General features: G+C 43.0%; 1 protein-coding gene across 8 annotated transcripts in view; it reads right to left on the bottom strand.

Annotated features, from left to right (window-relative positions):
* Positions 1-22,403, bottom strand: part of Cage1 (cancer antigen 1) — a 32,918-nt gene that overhangs the window by 4,314 nt on the left and 6,201 nt on the right. For 3 of the 8 annotated variants that reach the window (XM_005398854.2, XM_005398855.2, XM_005398852.2), the window contains exons 4-13: positions 18,683-19,194; positions 15,188-16,246; positions 14,446-14,556; positions 12,787-12,867; positions 12,445-12,552; positions 9,760-9,864; positions 9,102-9,172; positions 6,874-6,942; positions 3,967-4,003; positions 1,601-2,026 (exon numbers count right to left, since the gene is read on the bottom strand). In XM_005398854.2, the coding sequence (XP_005398911.1) occupies positions 1,910-2,026; positions 3,967-4,003; positions 6,874-6,942; positions 9,102-9,172; positions 9,760-9,864; positions 12,445-12,552; positions 12,787-12,867; positions 14,446-14,556; positions 15,188-16,246; positions 18,683-19,194 (2,270 nt within the window). In that variant the 3' untranslated portion in view covers positions 1,601-1,909. Of the gene's footprint in view, positions 1-642; positions 901-1,600; positions 2,027-3,966; positions 4,004-6,873; positions 6,943-9,101; positions 9,173-9,759; positions 9,865-12,444; positions 12,553-12,786; positions 12,868-14,445; positions 14,557-15,187; positions 16,247-18,682; positions 19,195-22,403 lie in introns of those variants that run through there. The other 5 variants (XM_013521811.1, XM_013521812.1, XM_013521813.1 and 2 more) reach the window with 5 other exon arrangements.

Here is a 22,403-nt window from a genome sequence, read left to right as displayed (position 1 = left end):
GCTCACCCATTCCCACACCCTTTTCCCTTCACCCTTGAAATCATTTTGCACGCACATCCTTTTTTTTGGTCTTTTTTATAGTACAAGGACTTGAAGTCCTTTTTATTTTGTTCTGAGGTAGGGTCTCACTAAGTTGCCCAGGCTGACCCCTAACCTGAGATCCTCCTGAGAGTCGCTAGGATGCTAGTCCTGGGCCCCCACAGCTGGCTACATCTGCTCAGTTCCTGGCTTCAGTGTGTCTCGCTTGACACACTGTAGAACCTCAGTGGTACTCCTGACACAAGCATCAGCCCACCCATCTCCCCCACGTATCATTTAGTGCTGCTTGTGATCATCCTCGCCGCCTCCTCTGTGAAGAACCCGGCTTCCAGCACTGCTGTGGCTCCGGGCGCAGAACAAGCCATCTTGGGGCCCTCAGACCCTAGCTTTCTTGTTCCTGGGGGGCACCTAGGTACGCTGGAGAGCTGTCTCTGGCCCTTATGTAAAAGCTCCCCTGAGGTTTTCCCGTCTGCAGCCCCCAGTCAGTCACATCTCTCCCAGGACATCAGGCACCCCTTGTGGTCTTCACTCCATTTTCCTCATAGCCTTGACACCTGACATAGAGCCTGTTACACACTTTGCTGCAGGTCATGAAATGTTTATTGAGAGAAGGACCGGCTTAGTATCTATACCCATGAGCCATGCACCAAGACAGGCACACTCATTTTGAGTTCTCCTGTAGGTAAAAGAACAAATGTCTCATAATGCACATGTCGAGTGAGCATGTATCCTTGGAGCCCTGTGTGTAGACAATCTGGGTTAATGCTTCCCTTCTATCTGTTTCTTCCCATTTATGTGTAGATTCCAGATGTGGCCGTCCTCATTCAAGAGCCGTCTTCTCTTACTGTATTTTATTTTTTCCTACAGGGTCCCAGGAAACCATTAATAATAACAAATGTCTTTCCAACTTGAATCACTTCAAAGTTTTCCAAGCTCAGGGACTAAGTTCTAAAAGGAAACACTGCTATAGCGGCAATTTATGGTGCATTTCTCAGGTTTCTCACGTTATGTCCCAACTTCTTATGTGCTTTCAACATACTTAAGTCTTTTATGCTTTACCATTAAGACACACATACCTAGCCAGTGTGGTGCTGCATGCCCATAATCCCTACCAGTCAGGCAGTAAGGAGGCTGAGGCAGGAGAATCACAAGTTCGAAGGCAGCCTGGGCAATTTATTGAGACTGTTTCAGAATAATGTAATCAGAGAGGGCTGGAGGTGTAGTTCAGCAGTAGAATGCTTGATTAGCACGTATGAGGCTCTGAGTTTGATCCCAGCAAGGTGGGGAAGTGGGGCTTTCTATTTTTTAAAAAATGAGTTCACTGCATTGCCGAGTATGACAATGCCAGCTCCCAGGCTGTCTGGGCCTCCTCTCCCTCTCCTGCCTCACCCGTGCAGAGCCCTCCGGTGCCCCAGGCCAGATCTACCCAGCTACGGCTGCCAGGCCTGGGCCCTGTGTGAGGCCCTGCAGGGTGTCCTTCCAACCAAGTATTCCAGCTTTGTGATTTTGAGAAATTAACAGACCTTCTGTTTCTACATTATATAAGAACATACAGCACTTCTCAAGAAAAATCACAAGGATAATAGCTTTTATTTATTCAGCACTTCCTGCAGGACCAGTTATATATTCCATATATATTTTCCTCTGATTAAATACAATTCTAACTCCAGTGAAACAAAACATATATTTTGATCAACAGCTATACTTTCAGGGTGGTTCTTGGATTTATCAAAAAGCTCGTATGTGTGTTATGTCTTCATTTATTTTCCTGCTGTATTTCCCGAAATCAGAAGTCTCTGGGTCCTTTATTTAAATGCACAACTACCTCAAAACCATGTTAAGAGAGAAAATAGAAGGGTTAGATCTTAAATTAAATCCTGGGTGGGGACTTTGGAATTATCGTCTTCTTAAAGTTGGCTGGTGGTAGGAAGAACCTGCCCACTTGCTCGGAGAGAAGAAAGACGTCTTGCAGGGGAAACAAAATGTTCTGAAGTTCACAACATTGTGGTGCATAATTAAAGGTCCGATAACCTGTAATTTCCGCACTCTTAAGAGGCTGAGGCACAAGGCTCAAAAATTCAAGCCCAGCCTAGGCAACTTCATAATTTAAAATAAAAAATAAAGAAAGGGCCGGAGACGTAGCTTAGTGTGAAGGACCTGGGTTCAAGCTCCACCACACACATACAGGAAATGCCTGACCATATGGTATTCTGGAAAAATATTTAGGAGTCATGCATTCACTTGTTTATGTTGAAGTGGAAACTGATTTTCACTGGAAGAAATTTTTCACAGTCAAGTTTTTGGAATGTAACACTTCAGTGTTTATATGTGGCTTAATACACCATTTTATGGATTAATTGGAGTAGTATATTTAGTAATGATTCCTCCTGGAGTGGTTCAAAAATGACTAGTGCTTACTCTTTAGTCTTATTTAATCTAAATCATTTCTATTTTTTTAAAAGTATCTGGCATTTAAAAATGAAAGCAAAATGCCAGGTATGATGGTGCATGCTTGCAATCCCAGGGGAGGCTGAGGCAGAAGGATCTCAGTTTGAGGCCAGCCTGGGCTGCATAGTAAATTCAACTACATAGCGAGACCCTGTCTCAAAAAACAAACACACATACACACACACACACACACATGCACACAAAGTAAAGAAAACAAAAACATTTCAAAAGTGACAGAATTCCTGAACAACTAGTTCTTTTTTTTTTTTTCTTTTGAGACAAGGTCTCGCTGTGTATTCCAGGCCTCTGTGCCTGGTACAAAGTTGCTGTTTCTCCTCACAGCCATGCCTGCAAAGTTTCTCTTCCCTAGCACTCTGCTGTGACCCTCATCCACCTCTCTGACTGAAACCAGTAAAAGGCGTGAGCTTTTGGACGCCCAGCCTTTTGTTCCACAGAGAACACTGGTCATCCCAGAGCTCCTCAACTGCAGAACTTTCTCTCGACTGAGGTTGAAAGGTACCCAGAGGTAAGGTGCCCAGCCCTGGTACTTAAAGACTTAGCAAGGAACGCAGCCTGAGTACTTTATGACTTAGCAAGATCCTGTCTCAAAGAAACAAAAACAAAAAGGCCACAGTATTAAAAAAGGCCACAGTATTAAAAAGGCCACAGTATTCACAAAACATATCTGGGTGGGACAGGAGCACCGGAAGCTGTGCCTTCTAATAGGAAGGTATAGCTTTGGCCTTGTTCATAAAGCTGACACATCTTACAGTGGGACAGGTGCTTGGAGACAGCAAAACAAATGCTCATGAGACAATTCCTGCACCAGAGGAGCTCAAGCCAGGCCCAGAGACGCACAGGCAGAGAATGTAATGCCACACAGAGGCCCTATTATGTCAAGGGTTCTGCGCACGCACATGGAGGAAGCAACAGTTCCTAGTGGGAGAAAAGGCAGGAGAGGCTTCGGGAGAGGACGAGCATGCGCCTGCAGGGTTATGTGGGGGGACCGAGGCGCGCGCGCGCGCGCACACACACACACACAGCACGTGTAGAGACCGGCACAGGGTTAGATATGGAGAGGGAGGCAAGAGCCATACCTTCAGCTGCACAGGGACCCAGGATACCTCCAGGAAGGTCATGCTTTGCTTATGAAAGCTGAGCCTGTCCACACCGTGGAGGACACAGTGCCCGGGAGCCAAACGAAGGCGGAAACACCAGCGAGGCATTGGTTATAGCAGATCAGAGGAAACACGAGGCGGGCTTGAAATGGGGGTAAGGGGACCCCAGCAAGCAACACCTCAGACAAGAGAAGGGACCGCTCAAACTAGGACAGAAAGCAGAAGAGGCCCGCACTGCAGGTCAGAGAAGGCGATCTGACCCCTGCCGAAATGGAACTTCAGGAAGCTGTGTGCACCTCGTGTTATTGTCAGATCACCCAGAAATACAGCAGTCTTTATCGTGTCTCTCAGCATAACCTACCGAGGTCATGGACTTTGGATGATTTTCTGATCTTGTTCTGCAGGGAAGAGAAAGAAATTTCAAAGTGGGAAAGAATTGAAATAGTGAACAGTTGAAAACATATGCCGTTGTTTAGCATATCTCTTTCACTTTCTATTCTTTTTTTTTTTTTGAGACAGGTCTCCCTGTAGCTCAGGCTGGCCTTGAACTCACTTTGTAACCCAGGCTGGCCTTGAACTTGCAGCAAGCAGTCCTTCTGCCTCAGCCTCCCAAGTGCTGGGATTATAGGCGTGCCTCACCACGCCCAGCTCCTCTTTCACTTTCGAGGAGAATTACTATCTGGGGTAGAACTATGAGATCCCAAAAGATTAAGATAAAGCTTTTTTTTTGTAATATTGGGATCAAATCCAGGGATTTGCACATGCTAAGGAAGTGCTCTACCAGACAGCTACATTCCCAGACCTTTTCTTTCCTTTTTTTAAAATTTTAAAACAGGACCGTACTAACTTGCCTAGATTGGCCATCATGAACTTACAGTCATCCTGCCTCAGCCTCCCAAGCAGCTGGAAGGAAAAAGCATGGTTGATATGTACTATGTGGATCATTCCCAACGCACTTGAATAAAACCCTGGTGCCAGAGTCTTCTTGCATTTGACATCACCAGAGAGCTACTTAGGAGAAGGGCTGTGACTTGAGGACCTCATGAATTTGCTTGAAAGTGATGAAGAGTGGGGGGAAATCAGACATCAGAGACTATTTAAAGTGCTGCCTTTTAGATCCTGAATCTGCACGATTTCCATCACGAAAGACGACCGGCCCGAGTGGCACTGAGGCTTTGAGGGGAGGATGCGGCAGTCGCAGCCTGGTCACCAGCCGAATGCAGGGGTCTGCTGTTCAGCTGGAGGCTTCCAGGACCCCGGTGGCTGAAGGCTACAGGTCTTGCTTCCTACTAAGAGGCCTCCACCGTTGCACAGGGACCCGGAGGTCACCGCTCCACATCACCCCTTGCTTCAAGGCCGGTCTACATCTGTGCAAAAGCTTCAAATCCACCGTGGCCTCACGGGGGACTAAACTAGCTGCTCAGCTGGTGAATCATGTACATTGATATACAAACGTTATTCATTAACATAATCCTAAAAAATGCCATAGTTTCTCTCCACAATTTGTAGAAGATCCACTTTCAGTGGAAATCAGCATTTACCGAGCATTAGTGATACGGCAGGCATTAGGTCACAACACATTCTTCCTTTTTATTTTTTTGTACTAGGGATTAAACCCAGGGCCTTTGATCCCCAGCACCTTTTTAAAAATTTTTTAAAAATAAAATAAAAAGAAAAAAAATTTTTTTACATTTTGAGACATGGTCTCATTAAGTCATTAAATTGCCCAGGCTGGGCATGAACTCAAGATCCTCTTGCCTCAGCCTTCCAGAATACTGAGATTATAGACATGAGTCACTACAGCTGGCTCACATTCTTTCATATTAGGCTAGGGCTATAGCTCAGTGATAGAGTGCTTGTCTAGCAGGCTGGAGCCAGAGTTCGATCCCCAACACTTCATAACGAAGAGAAGGAAGTGAGGGAGGCAGAGAAGGAGGGAGGGAAAACATTAACTATCACAAGAGATAGTTTAAGTCTGACCTTTCAAAACATAATTGTATTTGCAAAAGGTATGTTGAACAAACATGGCTTGTGACAAAATTAAAATAAAACCTTAGCTATGATCAAAAAGACAAACGAGAATGTGATCGCTATGTATACCTAAAATGCACCAATAAAATCTGATTGGAAAAAGGAAAGAAAATAGAACACTCTCTGACCAAACCAGAAAAAAAAAAAAAAAAAGACAAATAATAAGAAGTGCTGGTGAGGATGTGGAGAGGGGATCCCCCGCACTCTGCTGGTGGGAATGTAAATTAGTAAGCCTTTATGGAAAACAGTACAGGGGTCCTCAAGAAATTAAAAGTAGCTGCTCTATGGTCCCAGGATCCCAGCGCTGGGTCCAGGAAAGGAAATCAGTACGTCAAGGCAGCATCTGTGCCACTGTGTTCACCGCAGCACTATTCCCTGTAGCTGAGGATCCGGAAGCACCTCGCTGTCCGCCAGCTGAGAAGTGGACGGGGGCAGTGTGGTACACACACAGTGCAACGCTACTCAGCCCAAAGGAGGAAATCCTGCTGTTTGCAATCGTGTGGATGGGACTGAAGATCATTATATTAAAGTGAAATCAGCCAGACACAGCAGACAAACACCACGTGCTCCCACTCGTACGGGGGTTATGAGAAACAGGGTCTCAGACAAGCTGGGAGGTGGACGGGGTTGGCAGAGGCTGGGGAGAAAAGGCCAGGAAGTGGAGGCGGAGAGGCTGACGCAGGGGTACTGAGTGACAGTGAGGAGCAGGACGTTGTGACATGCTACCGTTGCATGGGATGGTGACTATCGATAATATACGGCATATTTCAAAGAGCTAGGAGGGTTTTAAATATTTTCACCCAAGAAATACAAATGTTTGGGGAGATATGTTCCCCTTGATTTAAACACTGCAGAATGTACATGTGTCAAAACGTCTCATGATACCCCATACATATGTACAGTCTTTAATGGTTTCATTTATAAGTTAAAAAATAACTTTCAAGGCCTGGGAATGCAGCTCAGTGGAAGACGCCTAGCTTAGCATGCGTGAGGCCCCAGGCTCAACCTCTAGCATCACAGAATTTTTAACGCAACTTTAATTTTTGTCTCCTACTTCCACTTTAAGCCTTTTCCTTTTTGAGACAGTCTCACTATGTAATTTTGGCTCACCTTGAACTCACTACATGGCCCACTCTGGCCTCAAGCTCCTGATCCTGTCTCCCAAGGACTGGGATTACACGGATGTGACACATGCCCAGCAAGATACTGTTTTTTTTAAAAAGGAAGGAAAGCTTACCTTAGTTTTCTGGCTCTGTCTGGGGGCCTTCTAATTAAATCTTCCAAATACTTATTTCTCTCTTCCAAACTGCAGGAAGAAACAATTGAATTTTATGACTGAAAAGGACTTTTCTAGCGAATACATTGCAGATGCACTGGAGGGTTTGAGCAGGTAAACCTACTTGCCCCTTTATAGATTCCAGTGGTGCAGAAGGGCGGGGGGTGGTAGCAAATATGTAAAACGACATTCAAATATTCTTCTAGGGGCTTTCAGAGAACGGTGTCCGTGTGAGTCAACCCGGCACAAGCCTGGGGGCAGCTTGGGAGAGACACACCCTCGCAGCTGCAGCCTATCTGCCGCAGGAAGATGTGTTGGGTCAGAGGACTCACACCATTCCTGCGAGGCGCACTTGTGCGGTTTCTAAGGCTTTTAACCAGACACACCAGTGGGTTCCCTTGTTGGCCTCGGAGGGCAAATTTAGTTGAGGTAGTTTCCTCCCCAAACCCATTTTCCCACTCAGGGAGGGTGTACGAGTCTCCAGTGGCTGCTGCAACAACCATAGCATAGGGGCTTAGAACCACCCGCGGATGTCTGGGGCCATGCAACACTTTCGGCTGCACATCACAGCACCCCTCAGCCCTCTTCCCCCACCACACTGCGTCTTCAGCCGTCTGTCATCAGATTTCTTCCTGCCTCCCACTCCATAGGACCCTTGGGGCTGCATTTCGGGCCCGCCCAGATAATCCAAGGCAATCTCCTCATTTCAAGACCCCACTGTAATCATATCTGAAAAGTCTCTTCTGCCATTCATTGGATCTCAGGTTATAGAATTCAGATGACACTTCTTGAACTGGATCAGTCTCTCAATGGAAACATACATGTAAAATATTTTAAATTAAAAAAAAAAAAAAAACTAGGGCAAGACAACATGGCCAAAATCACAGTTTGATATGTGTTGTTGTTGTTGTTGCTTTTGTTGTTTTTGAGACAGGGTCTCGCTATGCAGTTCAGGCTGGCCTTGAGCTCAGTTTGTAGCCCAGGTTGGTCTCAAACTTGCAATGATCTTCCTGCCTCAGCCTCCCGAGTGCTGGGATAGCAGGCATGTGCCACCACGCCCGGTGGTTTGATACTGTTTTTAAAATCTTTATTTTATTTTTTAAATTTGGTATCCCATGAGCCCATGATTGTTGAGCACTGACTGAACTTTCTTGGCTATCAGTTGTAGAAGACTCTAATTTTCTTCCTTCTCAGTATACCATATCCTCTCCCCACTTCAGATGTAAAACTTGCCTGTATTAGTCTCAAAATAACAGAGAATCTGCTTACCATTTGCTCTGCATCACAATGACAGTGAAAACCAGAAGGAAACAAAGCTACAAATAGCTATATTTCAATTACCCTGTGATGCAGGAGTGCTATAGAAAGTGCCTAAATTCAGGTGGGCTTTCTTTGTAACAAGAGGCCCTACCCTTGTGAAGTATGAATGAAATCGGAGGGAGGGGGTGGAAGCAGCAGCAATTAAAAGTGAGAATACTCAGGAGGCTGAGGCAGGAGGATTGTGGCAAGTTTGAGGCCAGCCTGGGATACAAAGTGAGTTCAAGACCCGCCTGAATTGTGTAGTGAGACCTTCTCTCAAAAAAAAAAAAAAAAAAAAAAAAGACAAAAGAAAAGAAAATAATAAATCAATGGAAAGTGGCAAAATTTATGAAGGCTATTTTTGGAATGCTTCAAGCTGAATTTCATTCCGATGAAAGAATTTACTTGATACTTCATACATGTTTAATTTTGCATGCACTCAATAACTTTTGTGAATAAATTATAAGCATTGCAAAGTTATTTTACTTGGATATTATGACAATATCTTCTAAATTTTTGGATGTTTCCTACTCATTCCTTCATCACCCCCTAAAATTAACAGGAGGAACATAAAAATTTTCTTGTTGGGGGCTGGGGATTTAGCTCAGCGGCAAAAGCGCCTGCCTGGCAAGTGCAAGGTTGTGAGTTCGGTTCCCGGTACCGGAGAAAACCAAAAAAAAAAAAAAAAAAAAAAAATTTTCTTGTTGAACTTTGTCTTAAACATTGCAGACAGTAAGCAGAATAGCTACATTCATGAAGGAGAGGTTGAATTTACAAATCCTTACTTTTCTTCTGTCTGGCAGTCAGAGAAAATGAACATAGAAGCCAGAGAGTGAACTAAAATATCAGTAAATATTCATAAAATTGAAAACAAAATTTTAGCAGCTTACTGCACAATCTGGGAATGGGATCCCTCGAGCCTTTGGTCAGCACATTTGATAATTTCCTCATACGATGCAACCTTGCAAAAAAAAAAAACTAAGTCAATCATCCTTTAACAAATTCTAGTGTTTTATTAAACATAGTTTACTTTCTCTTCTTTTAAATCTCGCAAGTTTGAGTTAGTTATTTGACTACACCAATGAAAACTGCACAACAGGAAGAGCATCTCCCTGAGATTTTGAGATGAGAAATATGAGTAACAATAGAATTATGTCTATGCATCATGTCCAAACCACAGATAACTGCAGTGAATAAACACACAGCGTCTCCCACACAGCCGGGATCAGTGAAGGAGCAGGTCTATTTGGTTAAAGTTCACATAGATTTAAAAACTAAACTGGAACACCAGGTTAGCAAGATTTATAATTACGCCGGAGCAGTGCGAAGGCTTTCAACTGCCTGCAGCAGGATGGACAGACACACACTGTGCCCGCTGCTAGCGTCCAGCTAGAGGCAGGTGGGACATCTTAGAGTGCCACTGGAAAGGGAAAGGCATCAGTGTAAGTGCGCCACGTCAAACCTCAGATCCTCTTCCTCCAGAATTCCATTATTTTAATATCTGGTGTAGTTTTTAAAAGGCAGATATTTCTGTAAGAAAATGTGTACCTTACTTATTAAGCAGCCTAACTGTCGCTGATACGTGTCATTCTCTTCAATGAGCTTGTGGCAGTGGTGGTCTTTCGACTCTACAAGGCTTCCCAATTTCTTGATCTATAGAGAAACGTCAGTGAAAATATTAACCTGGAAAACACCTTGAAAGCTAATATAGGTGCTGAGAACAAGAGGACAGCGAGCTAGCCTTCTTCCAATCCTGATCTTTTTTTTTTTTTTTTGAGATAGGGTCTTACTCTATGTTGCCCAGGTTGGTCTTGAACTTGCGATCTTCTTGCCTCAGCCTCCCCAGTGTGCACCACTGCACTCAGAGCCCAACATCCACCTACACTGAGTCCTACAGAAGGTGACTCGCGTGATGCTAGGAACCAGATCCTCCTTAGACTGCACACGGAACAGAGGAGCAACATTTATAAGAGTGTTTTATCTTTTCTCCGATCTCACACTATGAAATAACTTTGCAAATAACTAAGTATCTATTAGTACATACAAATATTTGTGAGCCTCAAATCTTTACTTTCTTTCCCATACTCAATGCACTAATATGTCTGCTTTGGTCTGAAGTAAATCAGTGCGACTGTGGGGGATGATAAATGCTTAGGTCTGAGGTACATTCTCCCTCGCACAAACAACTGGAGGTTTTTAAAAAATGTTTGGCTTTATATATTTCATGGTCTGGTGTATGGTCCATTTTTAGTTGCAAGGAACTGTTAAAATTTTTAAACTGTGCTTCCAATAGTGACATTTAGAATTATCAGGACAGGGTAGTCACAAGTTCCCCTAGCTGTTACCTTAATATTCAGAGCAATTATAGGAGAAAAAATATAGAAGTTTGCCCAGTGAATACAGTGTTAAGAATGCCTTTTTTTTTTTTTTTGGTTTTTTTGAGACAGGGTCTCGCTACGTAGTTCAGGCTGGCCTTGAGCTCACTTTGTAGCCCAGGCTGGTCTCAAACTTGCAGAGATCCTCCTGCCTCAGCCTCCCGAGTGCTGGGATTACAGGCGTGCACCGCCCCCACATCCAGTTTAGAATGCCTTTTAATCTCTCATTTAAATATATTTCGGTCTCTACTGTGGAGAAGCCTATAGTAAGCAATGGCGAAGCAAACTGGCTGTAGAAACTGCCCTTCCTTTTTTTCCTTTCTTACATAAATAATGAAGACAATATCACAGGGCACTATGTCAAGTGAAATAAAGACATAGGAAGACAAATAGCACAGAATCTGTCTCCTGTGTAGATGCTAAACAAGTTGATCCAAAGATACAATAGTGATTACTGGGGGCTGGGAAGAGTGGGAGAAGGGAATTTGGATAAAGGGCACCAGAACCAGACAGAGAGAGCTAATGAATTCTAGTCTTCTCTCCAACAATGGAGCAGCTAGAATTCACAATCATCTACTATATCTTTTACAAATAACAAGAGAAGAGCTCAAAACTCCAAACACAAAAAAATGACTGAGCATTAGCTGCCCTAACTTGAAATCAGTACACACTGCATGAAAATCGCACTGAACTAAATTTTAAAATTCCTCTGTAACTATCTAGGTTCCAAGAACACACTGTCATTCTCTTCTAATGGAATCCCGTTTCTCCGCTTCTATCTTTACAGACCACCTGAAGTAAATGATGAGCTCTATTTCGCACTCATGGCTGTTACATGCAGCGAACACTGCAGGACGAGGCAAGGGCACAGCAACGTGGCTGGGCAGTGGTGTGTGACCCGCCAGTTGAGGAGACTCCTTAACCATGGCGCAGAGCAGCAGCTCCAGAGCCTGACCCAGGGTCAAGCCCAGCCCTGCACCTCGTGCCAATCTCGCGATACAAGAACACGCCGAGCCTGGTACCTGATACCAATCTTCTAGTATGAGATCAGATGGGACCAACTGCATCTACCACCAAAGAAGACACGAAAGGACAGCAGCAACTGCCTTTGTGGCCACTGCTGTCTTGTGCTTGAGCCAATTTTGTGTGGACGTAACCTGTGATTATTGACTTATTTCTTCAGTAGGGCAGTGAGTTTTTCTGTTTTGAGACAGTCTTACTATGCAGCCCAGGCCAGCCTTGAACTCAACAGTGGTCTTTTCTTGCAAGAAATCTCTTTTTCCTTCAAAGCACCCTTTCTCCCTGAACACTTCTTTTCCTTTTCTTATTTCTGCCTAAATTAAACAGACATCCTTCACCCCCAGCAATCGTCCTGACCAACTCACCCACCAAGAGAAATAAGAACCTGGAAAAGACTGCTGGTCCCTCCCCCATCTGATGACCGTATGGTAGCATATGGCACCATAGAAATGTGCTTCATTTACAATGAAAAATAGCATGTATTTTGCGGTTTCTACACTTTGACTGACATAAATCTGACCACTGTAGTCCAAACAGAAACTAAGATAATTATTTAAAATTTCGACACTATATTCCTGGGGCCAGGAACATAGTTCAGTGGTACAGCTCCTGCCTGGCAAGCTCGAGGTCCTGAGTTCGATTCCCAGTACAAAAGAAATTTTTCAACACATGAAATTACATCAGTTTTGTATTTCTGTAATAAGTACAGTACCGCCACCATGCCAGTGTGTGACCCTTTCAAGGAGCAAATTTCGGAAGGTTAATAATTCCTTATACTTGTGAACAAGATGGTGTCGGGTATTAACGTGACAGCAAAGTAACAAAAGGTGTTTCTTACCACAGAATCAAGCTCCTCATTTAGAATGTGGTACTCATCCAGTTTGACTCCCAATAAGATAGGAACATCTTTCACTTTCTTGGCTTCATCCGAATCAAAATTGGCGATCTGAGATTAAATATATTGGTGCTCACTTTCAATACTTACACAGTCCTTGGCACATTCACAATAGAGATTCACTAGCTCAATAATCAAAGAGAGGACTGCCTGGCGAGAGGCTGGAATCCTAGGAGTACAGGACTTCGACCTAGCAGGCCTTCACCCGATTTATCTACGGACCATAAATATCAACCCTTGTATTTTAACACATTAACGACAATGCGTAATAAATGTTAAACTCACCTCAACGACGTGATCTTGAAATGCTTTTTCACTGGCAATTAACTCTCTAAAATTTGAGATTTTGTCTTTATGTTTCAGTAGCTAAAGAGCAAAAGCATTGATATTTTAGAGGAGAGGAAATACAAGTACATTCTGTATAGGATTTACAAGGAAGTCATCACACTGTGCGCAGTCCAATTTCCGGTCTCCTGGAGACACTGTGTCTCTAAGTTCTTGTGAGGAATGGGTTCACACAGCAGGCCTGAAACTGCTGGGCTCAGAACGGCCTCGCACTCGTGGCCTCCCGCCTTTCCTGACAGGAGAGGCCCGCTGTGCCAGCTTGGCTGTCCAAAGCAGGTGGTTTGAACCAAGCACCTGGGGCTCCCCTTCCGGGGGCCACTGCTTCAGATGGCGCGAGGCGGAAGGTGCCTATGCACACAGCTCCGAGTGGAGCCCCGGGCTCCGCTCCAGGGAGCGCCCTGCAGCAAGCGCTCAGTGGCCACGCCCCTTCCCCCCCCCTCCCGTCCACTTCTCAGTGACCGCCCGGGGAATTGGCCAAGAGAGCAGAAGGAACTGAAACCCAGCTTCTGCAACCTCCTCAGTCGGGCTTACTTTCCAAGGGCTGAGCATGGAAGTGGAGGCCAGAGGTCCTCTGCAGGCTCTGCTTCCTCCTCGCCCCTTTCCTCTATGGCTTCACTAGAAGACAGACTCCTCAGAGCACCCGCAGCAAACCTTTCGTCCACATCAATTCAGAGAAGCACTAACTTTGCTCTGACCCAAGACTCCAGATGTGAATATGCTTTTGTGCTTTGTCAGTTATCATTTGTGTATTCCCCTCAGATTAAAAAATGACACAGTTTAACATCCCGCTGGCTCCTCCCCTATTTAACTTGCTTGCTTTTATCTGTCATCCTGTGCACCTCCACACCAAGGAAACAGTAACTGGAGAAACAGAGACTGTCTGCTCTTACTGTCCTTCTTCCGAGAAATAAAATGTTTCCAAAATTTCCATTATTTCCGCCAGGTGTAGTGACTTGAGCCTGTAATCCCAGCACTCGGGAGGCTGAGGCAGGAGGATTGTTGCAAGTTCCAGGCCAGCCTGGGCTACAAAGTAAGTTTAAAACCAGCCTGAACTGCATAGTGAGACCCTGTCTCAAACACACCAAAAAAAAAAAAAAAAAAAAAAATTTCCATTATTTCAAGTGAAGTTTGAAATCACTGTAACATGTCAAAATAAGTGATTGTTTGGGATCAACAGCGCCATGAAAATCCAGAAAAGCAATCACCCTGAATTTGTAGATGAAGGAGATTCTCTAATAGGCACATCAGAGAACAATGCTGAGCGGTATACCTACCTAGTGAGGACATAGTACAGCTCAAATGCTGAGCGGTATACCTACCTAGTGAGGACATAGTACAGCTACTCTGACCCCCAAGACCAATTCTTCAAGGAATCTGAATGTCAGGAGTGATTCCTCTGTGACCTTTTTGACTTTCTTTTTTTTTTCATTAAACTGATAGAATTTTTCTTTTCTTTTTGAGACAGGGTTGGCTACGTAGTCCGGGCTGGCCTTGAACGTGTAATTATCCTCCTGCCTCAGCCTCCTGGGTGCTGGGATTACCAGAGGGTATGACCATACCCGGCTTCAGAATTTTTTGAACAAAGAATAAAAATAGTACCTCTTTATCAAAATCTTTCTTTTTCACATGAAGGCTCTTCAACTTTTGCAGCATTACTTCACTCAATTTCTCACTCTCTCTGAAATGTTCAGCATGGGGAAAGGTGATGTCCTAAAGGTAAAAGTTTGGGAAACTAGATTAAAAGATTTTTCCTGAGGCTAAATTTTAGCTAAAACAAAACAGAAATGGGATTTGTCTCGGATCAAAAACGTGACAAACCTACGTACCCAAATTTCAACTCAGGTGAGTGAACTTTAGTTTTGGTTTTTGAGACAGGTTCTCACTATGTAGTTCAGGCTATCTTTAAACTCACTATATACCAGACTGCCCTTGAGCTTGCTGTGATACTCCTGCCTCAGCCTCCCAGCTGCTGGGATTACAGGCATGTACTACCAAGCCCGGCTTCATATGAGTGCACTTAAAATATGGCATGTTGATTGCCATGTCTAAGTGCATCAACAGGCTACTAGAAACTTGGAATTCTGGGTTACCGATTCAGAATCTACAGCAGGGGATTTAGCTCAGTGGCAAAGCTCCTGCCTGGCACACGCAAGGTCATGAGTTCAGTTCCTCATACTGGAGAAAAAACAAAAAAAAAAACAAAAACAAAAACAAAAAAAAACAAAAAAACGGGGCTGGGGATTTAGCTCAGCGGCAAAGCGCCTGCTGGCAAGCGCAAGGTCGTGAGTTCGGTTCCCGGTACTGGAGAAAAACCAAAAAAAAAAAGAATCTACAGCAATACCTTGGCAATATCTGGCTCCATTCCTTCGTCTAATTTCTCCTCTATCTGAGCAATCTCAACATTTAGGACATAATTCTGCTCCTTATTCCTTGTGACCTGCTCTTGAAGTTGTGCGTTTACATTTTTCACCTCGTTGATCTGCTGTTGGAGTTTTCTATTCTTAGCCTTTTCATTTTCACACATGTGTAGCAAATTTTTAACTTGAGCGATCAATTTCTCAACTCTCAATTTCAATTTCTGTCTCTCTTTCAGGTTTTCCTTCTCACGTTTCTGGAATTCCTCCTGTAAAGATAAGAACTCTTGCTCTCGGGTCTCCTTTTCCCTTTGCAACAGGTCCAAAGCAGAAGTGGTGGCCCTCTCCAGCTCTCCTTTGAGGTGCTGCAGTCTTTCGACTTCCCCTTCTTTCTCGATCAAGCTTCTATCCATCTCTATACACTGGCTTACAGATCTATTTTTCTGCTGAACTTCAGTCATGTACTTTTCCTGTAAAAGAATATAATCGGCCTTGATCTTTTTAGCTTCAAGCTGTAAGGTTTCCTTCTCTTTCCTGGATTCCTGTAGATGTTTTTCAGTGATAGCTAAAATCTCTTGCAAATTCTGCAATTTCCTGTTCATGTCATTCTTCTCTAGCTTCATGTTGTACTTGTCCTCAATTAATTCTTCCATATTCTTCTCGAGTTTATTGATGATGTCAAAGAACAATGGCTGTTTCAGAATCTTCATCTGCAGCTCCTTATTCTTCTTCTGTAAATGCAGGTTGCTACACTGAAGGTCTTGGATTTGCATTTGCTGCTCTCTGTTAGTGTGCTGCAATCTCTGTAATGCTTCGTTTAAAGCCATGTCCTCCTCCAGAAGTTGGAAGCTTTCAAAGCTTTGCTCTGTGTCAGGCATCACACAGGTCTCCCGAGAGGCTTCAGCACTCCTGCACACACCTGCTGGGCCCCAAGTTGAGCCAGTCCTTGGGCTCTCCAAGTCTTCCACTAGGACTTCCTCCCGGTGACTGGCTAATATCTCAGGACTCTCCTCAGAAATTTGTATTTCTTTTGAAGCAACTTCAGTCTGTAAATCATAGTAAGTAAAATAAATGTGAAAGAACAGAAAGATCTTTGGAGTCTGATCTGATCTTGAATTCTAGGTTGCTAGTTTGGTTTCCTCAGCCATCAAAGAACAATAATTACTACTTCAAATAATATTTACCTGACAAAGTGAATACCTAAATATTAGCTGCTGAATGCATGTACGGTAGCTAACAACACAGCAGAACACAAGCAGTACGTATATATATTATAGAGACACATATTCATATTTACTTTGATGGAAGAAAAATTATACCTTAAGGATCACAATTTTCTATCATGCAAACTTTTCTGAACATATACAGATGAATTAAAACAAATTAATGTATCAACTAGCTTACAGACCAGAGACTCTGTTTGAAATTAAAACTTAAAATTTTTTTTTTTTTTTTTAGGCAAGGTCTCATTATGTAATTCAGGCTGGCCTCCAACTCACTACAATCCTTCTGGCTCAGCCTCCAAAGGGCTGGGATTACAGGTGTGTGCCATCACACCTGGCCAGAATTCCTTATTTAAGCCATCACCTCACTATGCTATGACTTCTATAAACATTAGAATGGCTGATCAACATACCTCGTGATTGATTTTATGCCCTGAGTCCAGGTTTGGAGGAGTGGGGCGGTAACAAAGGATAATAAATTGCGGCAAGGGACCCTGAAATGAATGACACTGGAAATCCACTGAGAGTCCTGGAGGAGTGGTATTAGACCAATTGAGAGATATGAGAACCCTGGTTTTTCATGGGTTTTTGCTGCTGTGGGATGAAGACATTTACCTTACTGAAGCCTCCAAGACGAGATTATCTGCTTTTGATAGCTGACTTGGTCTCCCCTGTGTCCTCACTTACCGCACCCCTTCTGCTCGCTGAAACCCGCATTTCATGGACACCGGGCTCCCTCCAGTCCTAGCAGACACCGTACTCCCTGCAGTCACAAGGGTTCCACAGACGCTGTAACTCAGGCCTGCAGTGCTCTTCCACCCACAGATGCCTTCGGAGTGCTACTCATCTGTAGGGCTCAGCTTGATGACTGATTTTTTTTTTTTTGTTTTCAGACAGGGTCTCACTATATAGTTCAGGCCGGCCTTGGACTCGCATGCAGCCCAGGCTGGTCTCAAACTTGCAGCAATCCTCCTGCCCCAGCCTCCTGAGTGCTAGGATTACAGGTGTGTGCCACCACGCCCAGTTTGATGACTGACTCTTAGGGAAGCTGCACCAGACCCCCTGGCCAGGGCAGTACTGATTGCAGATGGCCATCTTACCTCCATACTGCTCCTATCATAGATGCAAGTTTACACTTATTTGTGTGATTATTAATGTCTGTCTCCTCTACTGGGATGTCATTTTCGTAAGAAACATTTTTTTCTTGTCTGTTTTTTAACCATTATATAACCAATACATAGGATGGAGCCTCGTACATAGTAAGTTCCCCCAAAATTTCTACTGACTGGCTGAAAAAACGACTAAATAAAATGGAAATATGAAGGAGCAATTATGAGAAACCCTAATTAAGTAGACTTTTTTAAATGTTGTTTTCCAGAAATGAGTAAGGGAAAATAAAACTCTCATCCAAATGCTGTCCTTGGGGGCTGGGGATTTAGCTCAGCGGCAAAAGCGCCTGCCTGGCAAGTGCAAGGTCGTGAGTTCAGTTCCCGGTACCGGAGAAAAACCAAAAAAAAAAAAAAAAAACAAAAAACAAATGCTGTCCTTTACTTCCAAAAGAAAAAAAAGAACAAAAACCAAACTCATCTTGTGAAATGAAACATCATAGCTATAGCTTTTCTTATAAATTCACATTGAAATGGTGATTATTTATACTATTCTTGGATTCTATTTATTTGTCCACAACAATTCCTAGAGCTTTTTTTTGTTTAAAGAGCACATAAAAATTATATCATGGGTATCTTCCATGTTTTTAAGATGCTATATGTTTGCCCAGAATTAATACACCAAAAAACAAATTAATGTTTTCACTTAGGCAGAAAAATTACTATTTTTCACTTCCCCACAGAAATCCTACAGAACAGAAAAACCTTCAGCTCCTATGGGCAAATGATTTGAGCAATACATCTGCACACCTTCCTCTGATCAACCCTTCCCTATGAATTTCTGCAATTTTTGTTAAACAAACATGAAAACCATGTTACATTCAAGGTACCATGCAGATGCTATGACACATAGAAGACAAGTAAGACAGAGTTCTGCACCTCATAGAAATGACCATTGGTAGAGCTAATCCCCAAGTATGGACTTGAATTAGAAACATTTGTATCTGAATTGGTTAAGCTCTCAGAACATACTTCCCCAGTGACACACATCCCTCATGCTGATTCAGTGATTTAGCAGTACTTGGAAAAGTCTCAGACTAAACCCTGCACAAATGAATATTCCACAGGCTGCACTGGCCACCAGCAATCTTACCTCCTCTGTCTTATAGTGAAGTCTCAGATCATGCAGGTTAAAGCTATTTCCACTATAACATGGGTCTTCACCATTTCTGGAGACACTTTCTTTATATAAAAAGTTTTGAGGCTGATTAGGCTTGAGGATAGATCCCACAGCAGTACATGTAGCCAGTGGCTTTTCCATACACTGCAGGGTCTCTTCATTGTAGTGGCTGGGACCTCTAGAAGACTGTGTGACATACTCATGAGCAAGGTGGTCTTTAGCTGTAGAAATGCTGGCTGCCACTGAATTTTTTTCCTTAAATGAATCTTGAGTTACAGTGCTGTCTTTGGCATAAGTGTACATGGTACTTTGCAATTCTGGCCTCTCTGCAGAAGGGCCTTCTGCCGGAGTTTGAAACGACACTTCATCACTGAATGCTGCTATCCAGTGAAACTTGCAAATGGGTTCAGACTGTCTCAAGGAAGAAATTCTGCTGTCAACTGGCTGGATTTGTATGTTTTCTGTGTAACTTTCCATGTCATCATCTCATTAGAAAGAGAAAGGAAGAAATAAGAATGAGTTGATCATAAATGTATACGGTAACATATTTACATTTACAAATAAACTTTGAAACCTTTTCGGAATTAATTATTATTTAAACCTTATTCAAGTGTGGGTCTTATTATGGTTTTGTGCTAGCAAATAAAACAAAGCAACTTTTTACAAAGGGGAAAGAACTCCCCAGATGACTATGAAAGAACATGTTACCTATCAGTCTGGACAAATACCATTACAGAAAATTGCAAGTATCTTCAAAATTATTTTGTGTACTGTAATTTTAAAAATTCCCAAAGGGCAAAAAGCACATATAATAGTATAACAGCAAACACACGTAAATTTGTTTAATGTTACAACAATCCCATGAGCTTAGCACTGCTACCATGCCTCTTTTACAAATAAGGAAAGAGACACACAAGAGATGTTAACTCGCTTTTCGGAGGCCACAGAGTTGCTAAACAAAGCAGCTGAGATTTTAGAATATTACTTTAAATATAATACTATACTGCTTCTCAAAAAAAAAAAGAAAAAAGAAAAAAAAAAGAGAAAAAAAATTTAGGGGCTGGGGATTTAGCTCAGTGGCACAGCACCTGCCTGGCAAGCGCAAGGTCATGAGTTTGATTCCCGGTACTGGAAAAAAGAAAAAGACAAAAAAAATACTATACTGCTTCTCAATATGACAAATTGTCCAGATTTAATACTTTTTTTCTTTGTTTTTTGAGACAGGGTCTTGCTATGTAGTTCAGGCTAGTCTTGAACTCACTATGTAGCCCAGGCTAACCTTGAACTTGCGACGCTCCTCCTGCCTCAGCCTCCCATGTGCTGGGATTACAGGCGTGAGCCACAATGCCCAGCTTTATACTTTTTTTAAAAATCAAAAGCAAATAAGACAAATGATATAAAATGTTTTTTTTTGTTTGTTTGTTTTTCTCTGGTACCAGGAACCAAACTCACGACCTTGCGCTTGAAAGGCAGGCGCTTTGCCGCTGAGCTAAATCCCCAGCCCCCGATATAAAATGTTATAAAACTAATGACCTCTTTCTTTCCCCTCCCCAAAGATAAGCACTCTATTGAAACCCACATGAACTCATTCTTCCCAACTATCTTTTTAACCTTTTAAATAATATACATCAGGTTCCCACATGTCCTCAATTTGTGATAACATTAATGTCTCCGTGATTTTTCATAGCAACCATAGACCAAAAGAAATACCTAACAGTTCCACTAGTTCACTACCACTGTTTCACTCAAACTTCAGAACATGCAGCAGCACCCTAGGTGAGCTGTGAATACATAGTATTATGCTTTAAAATTTACATAAATAGCATACATATGTACATGTGTATGTATGTGTGTATGTTTGGCCCCCAACACTGCAACAAAACAGAACAGAAGTATTTCATTCAAAATTTTGCTTCTAAGGGGCTGGGGATTTAGCTCAGTGGCAAAAGCGCCTCCCTGGCAAGCACAAGGTCATGAGTTCGGTTCCCGGTACGGGAGAAAAACCAAAAAAAAAAAAAAAAAAAATTTGCTTCTAAAACTTAGCCATGTAAGTACGTGTAGAGCTAGTTCTACTCACAGGTTAAACTTCTTTTGTTGACTATTTAATTTCTCCTAATTTTGCTATTTTTAGAAATAGCACTGCTGTGACCACCCTCACATACATTTCCTTGTACACTGGTGTGTGTGGGCTCCAGGCATATATCTAGAAGTAGAATTGCTCTAGTATAGAAAACACAACTTCAACTTTACAGGTCCGTAAAATTATTCTCCAAAATGATTGTGGCGATTTATACTTCTGCAGTAACATAGGACTTCCTTTGGCTTTACGTTCTTCCAAAACCTATCAAACTGATATGTATCAAACAGTATTCCTCTGTGATCTCTTTCATATAATTACAGGCCCTACAGGGTTCCTTTCCTAGGATCTGCTTGTCGCAGTGATGGGCTGAGCTGTGTCCTGCCAAAATTGCCCCTGAAGCCCGAATCCTGTCTTAGAACGTGGCTGCATTTGGACACAGGGTAAGCAATTAAGACTAAATTCAATCAGAATGTCTGGGGCCCTTACATGTAGATGGAGAGGCTCCACGGAGGCAGCACACAGAGAAAAGGCCACGCGAGCAGAGAGAAAGTGGCCGTTTACAAGCTCAGGAGCAGCCCCAGGAGGGAGCAGCCCTGCGGGCCTACTCATCTTGGGCCACGGATCTGGAACTCTGAGAAAATTAATTTCGGTTATTTCAGCTACATAGCTGAGTTGTTTGGTTATGGCAGCTCTACAAAACACATATATTTTGCCTGTTTTTCTAGTATGTGTCTTTTTTTTTGTCTTTTTGAGGCAGGGTCTCGCCATGCCGTTTAGGCTGGTCTCAAACTTGCAACAATCCTCCTGCCTCAGCCTCCTGAGTGCTGGGATCACAGGCGTGCACCATCACACCCTGCTCTAGTATGTGTCTTTTTAAAATTGATTCAGAGGCCAGGCATGGTGGCATAAGCCAGTAATACCAGCACTGGGGAGGGTGAGGCAGGAGGATCCCTGAGAGTTCAAGGCCACGTTGGGCTACAAAAAGTAAGGCCTTGAACTATTGTGAGACCCTATCTCAAAAAGACACACACACACGAAAAAACAAAAATGAAACCAAACCAAAAAAAACTGAGTTCATAAAATTGATTCAGTGTTCTTTATTTTGGATACCAACTTATTGTCAACTATACACATTTCATGTATCTTCTCACAGTTTGTGGCTTGTTTTTTACTTTGCTGATTAAACTCTGGTCACACAGACGTTTCTTTTTCTTTGCTAATGTTGTCAAATGCATCAATTATGGTTTGCATTTCTTAAGTGTTAAGAAACAGTGCCCTTTCCTTGTCACAGTGGCATTTTCTAAATTTTCTTTTTTTAAGTAGTTCATATATAGGGCTTTACTTATGTGGAATTTACTTTTTGGACTAGGTAGAAGGTCAGCTTCTAATCATTTCCTACATTTAGAGAACCAACTATTCCAGCACAATTGAATAAATAACCTAGGGGGCTGGGGATTTAGCTCAGCGGCAAAGCGCCTGCCTGGCAAGTGCAAGGTCGTAAGTTCGGTTCCCGGTACCAGAGAAAAACCAAAAAAAAAAAGAAAAGGGCTGGGGGTTTAGCTCAGCTGCAAAAAGCGCCTGCCTGGCAAGCGCAAGGTCGTGAGTTCGGTTCCC

The sequence above is a fragment of the Chinchilla lanigera genome, unplaced genomic scaffold (assembly GCF_000276665.1).
Source record: "Chinchilla lanigera isolate Chin_1 unplaced genomic scaffold, ChiLan1.0 scaffold00064, whole genome shotgun sequence".
NCBI lineage: Eukaryota > Metazoa > Chordata > Mammalia > Rodentia > Chinchillidae > Chinchilla > Chinchilla lanigera.
Note: the sequence above shows the minus strand (reverse complement) of the source record. Positions and strands in the feature narration are given on the sequence as shown.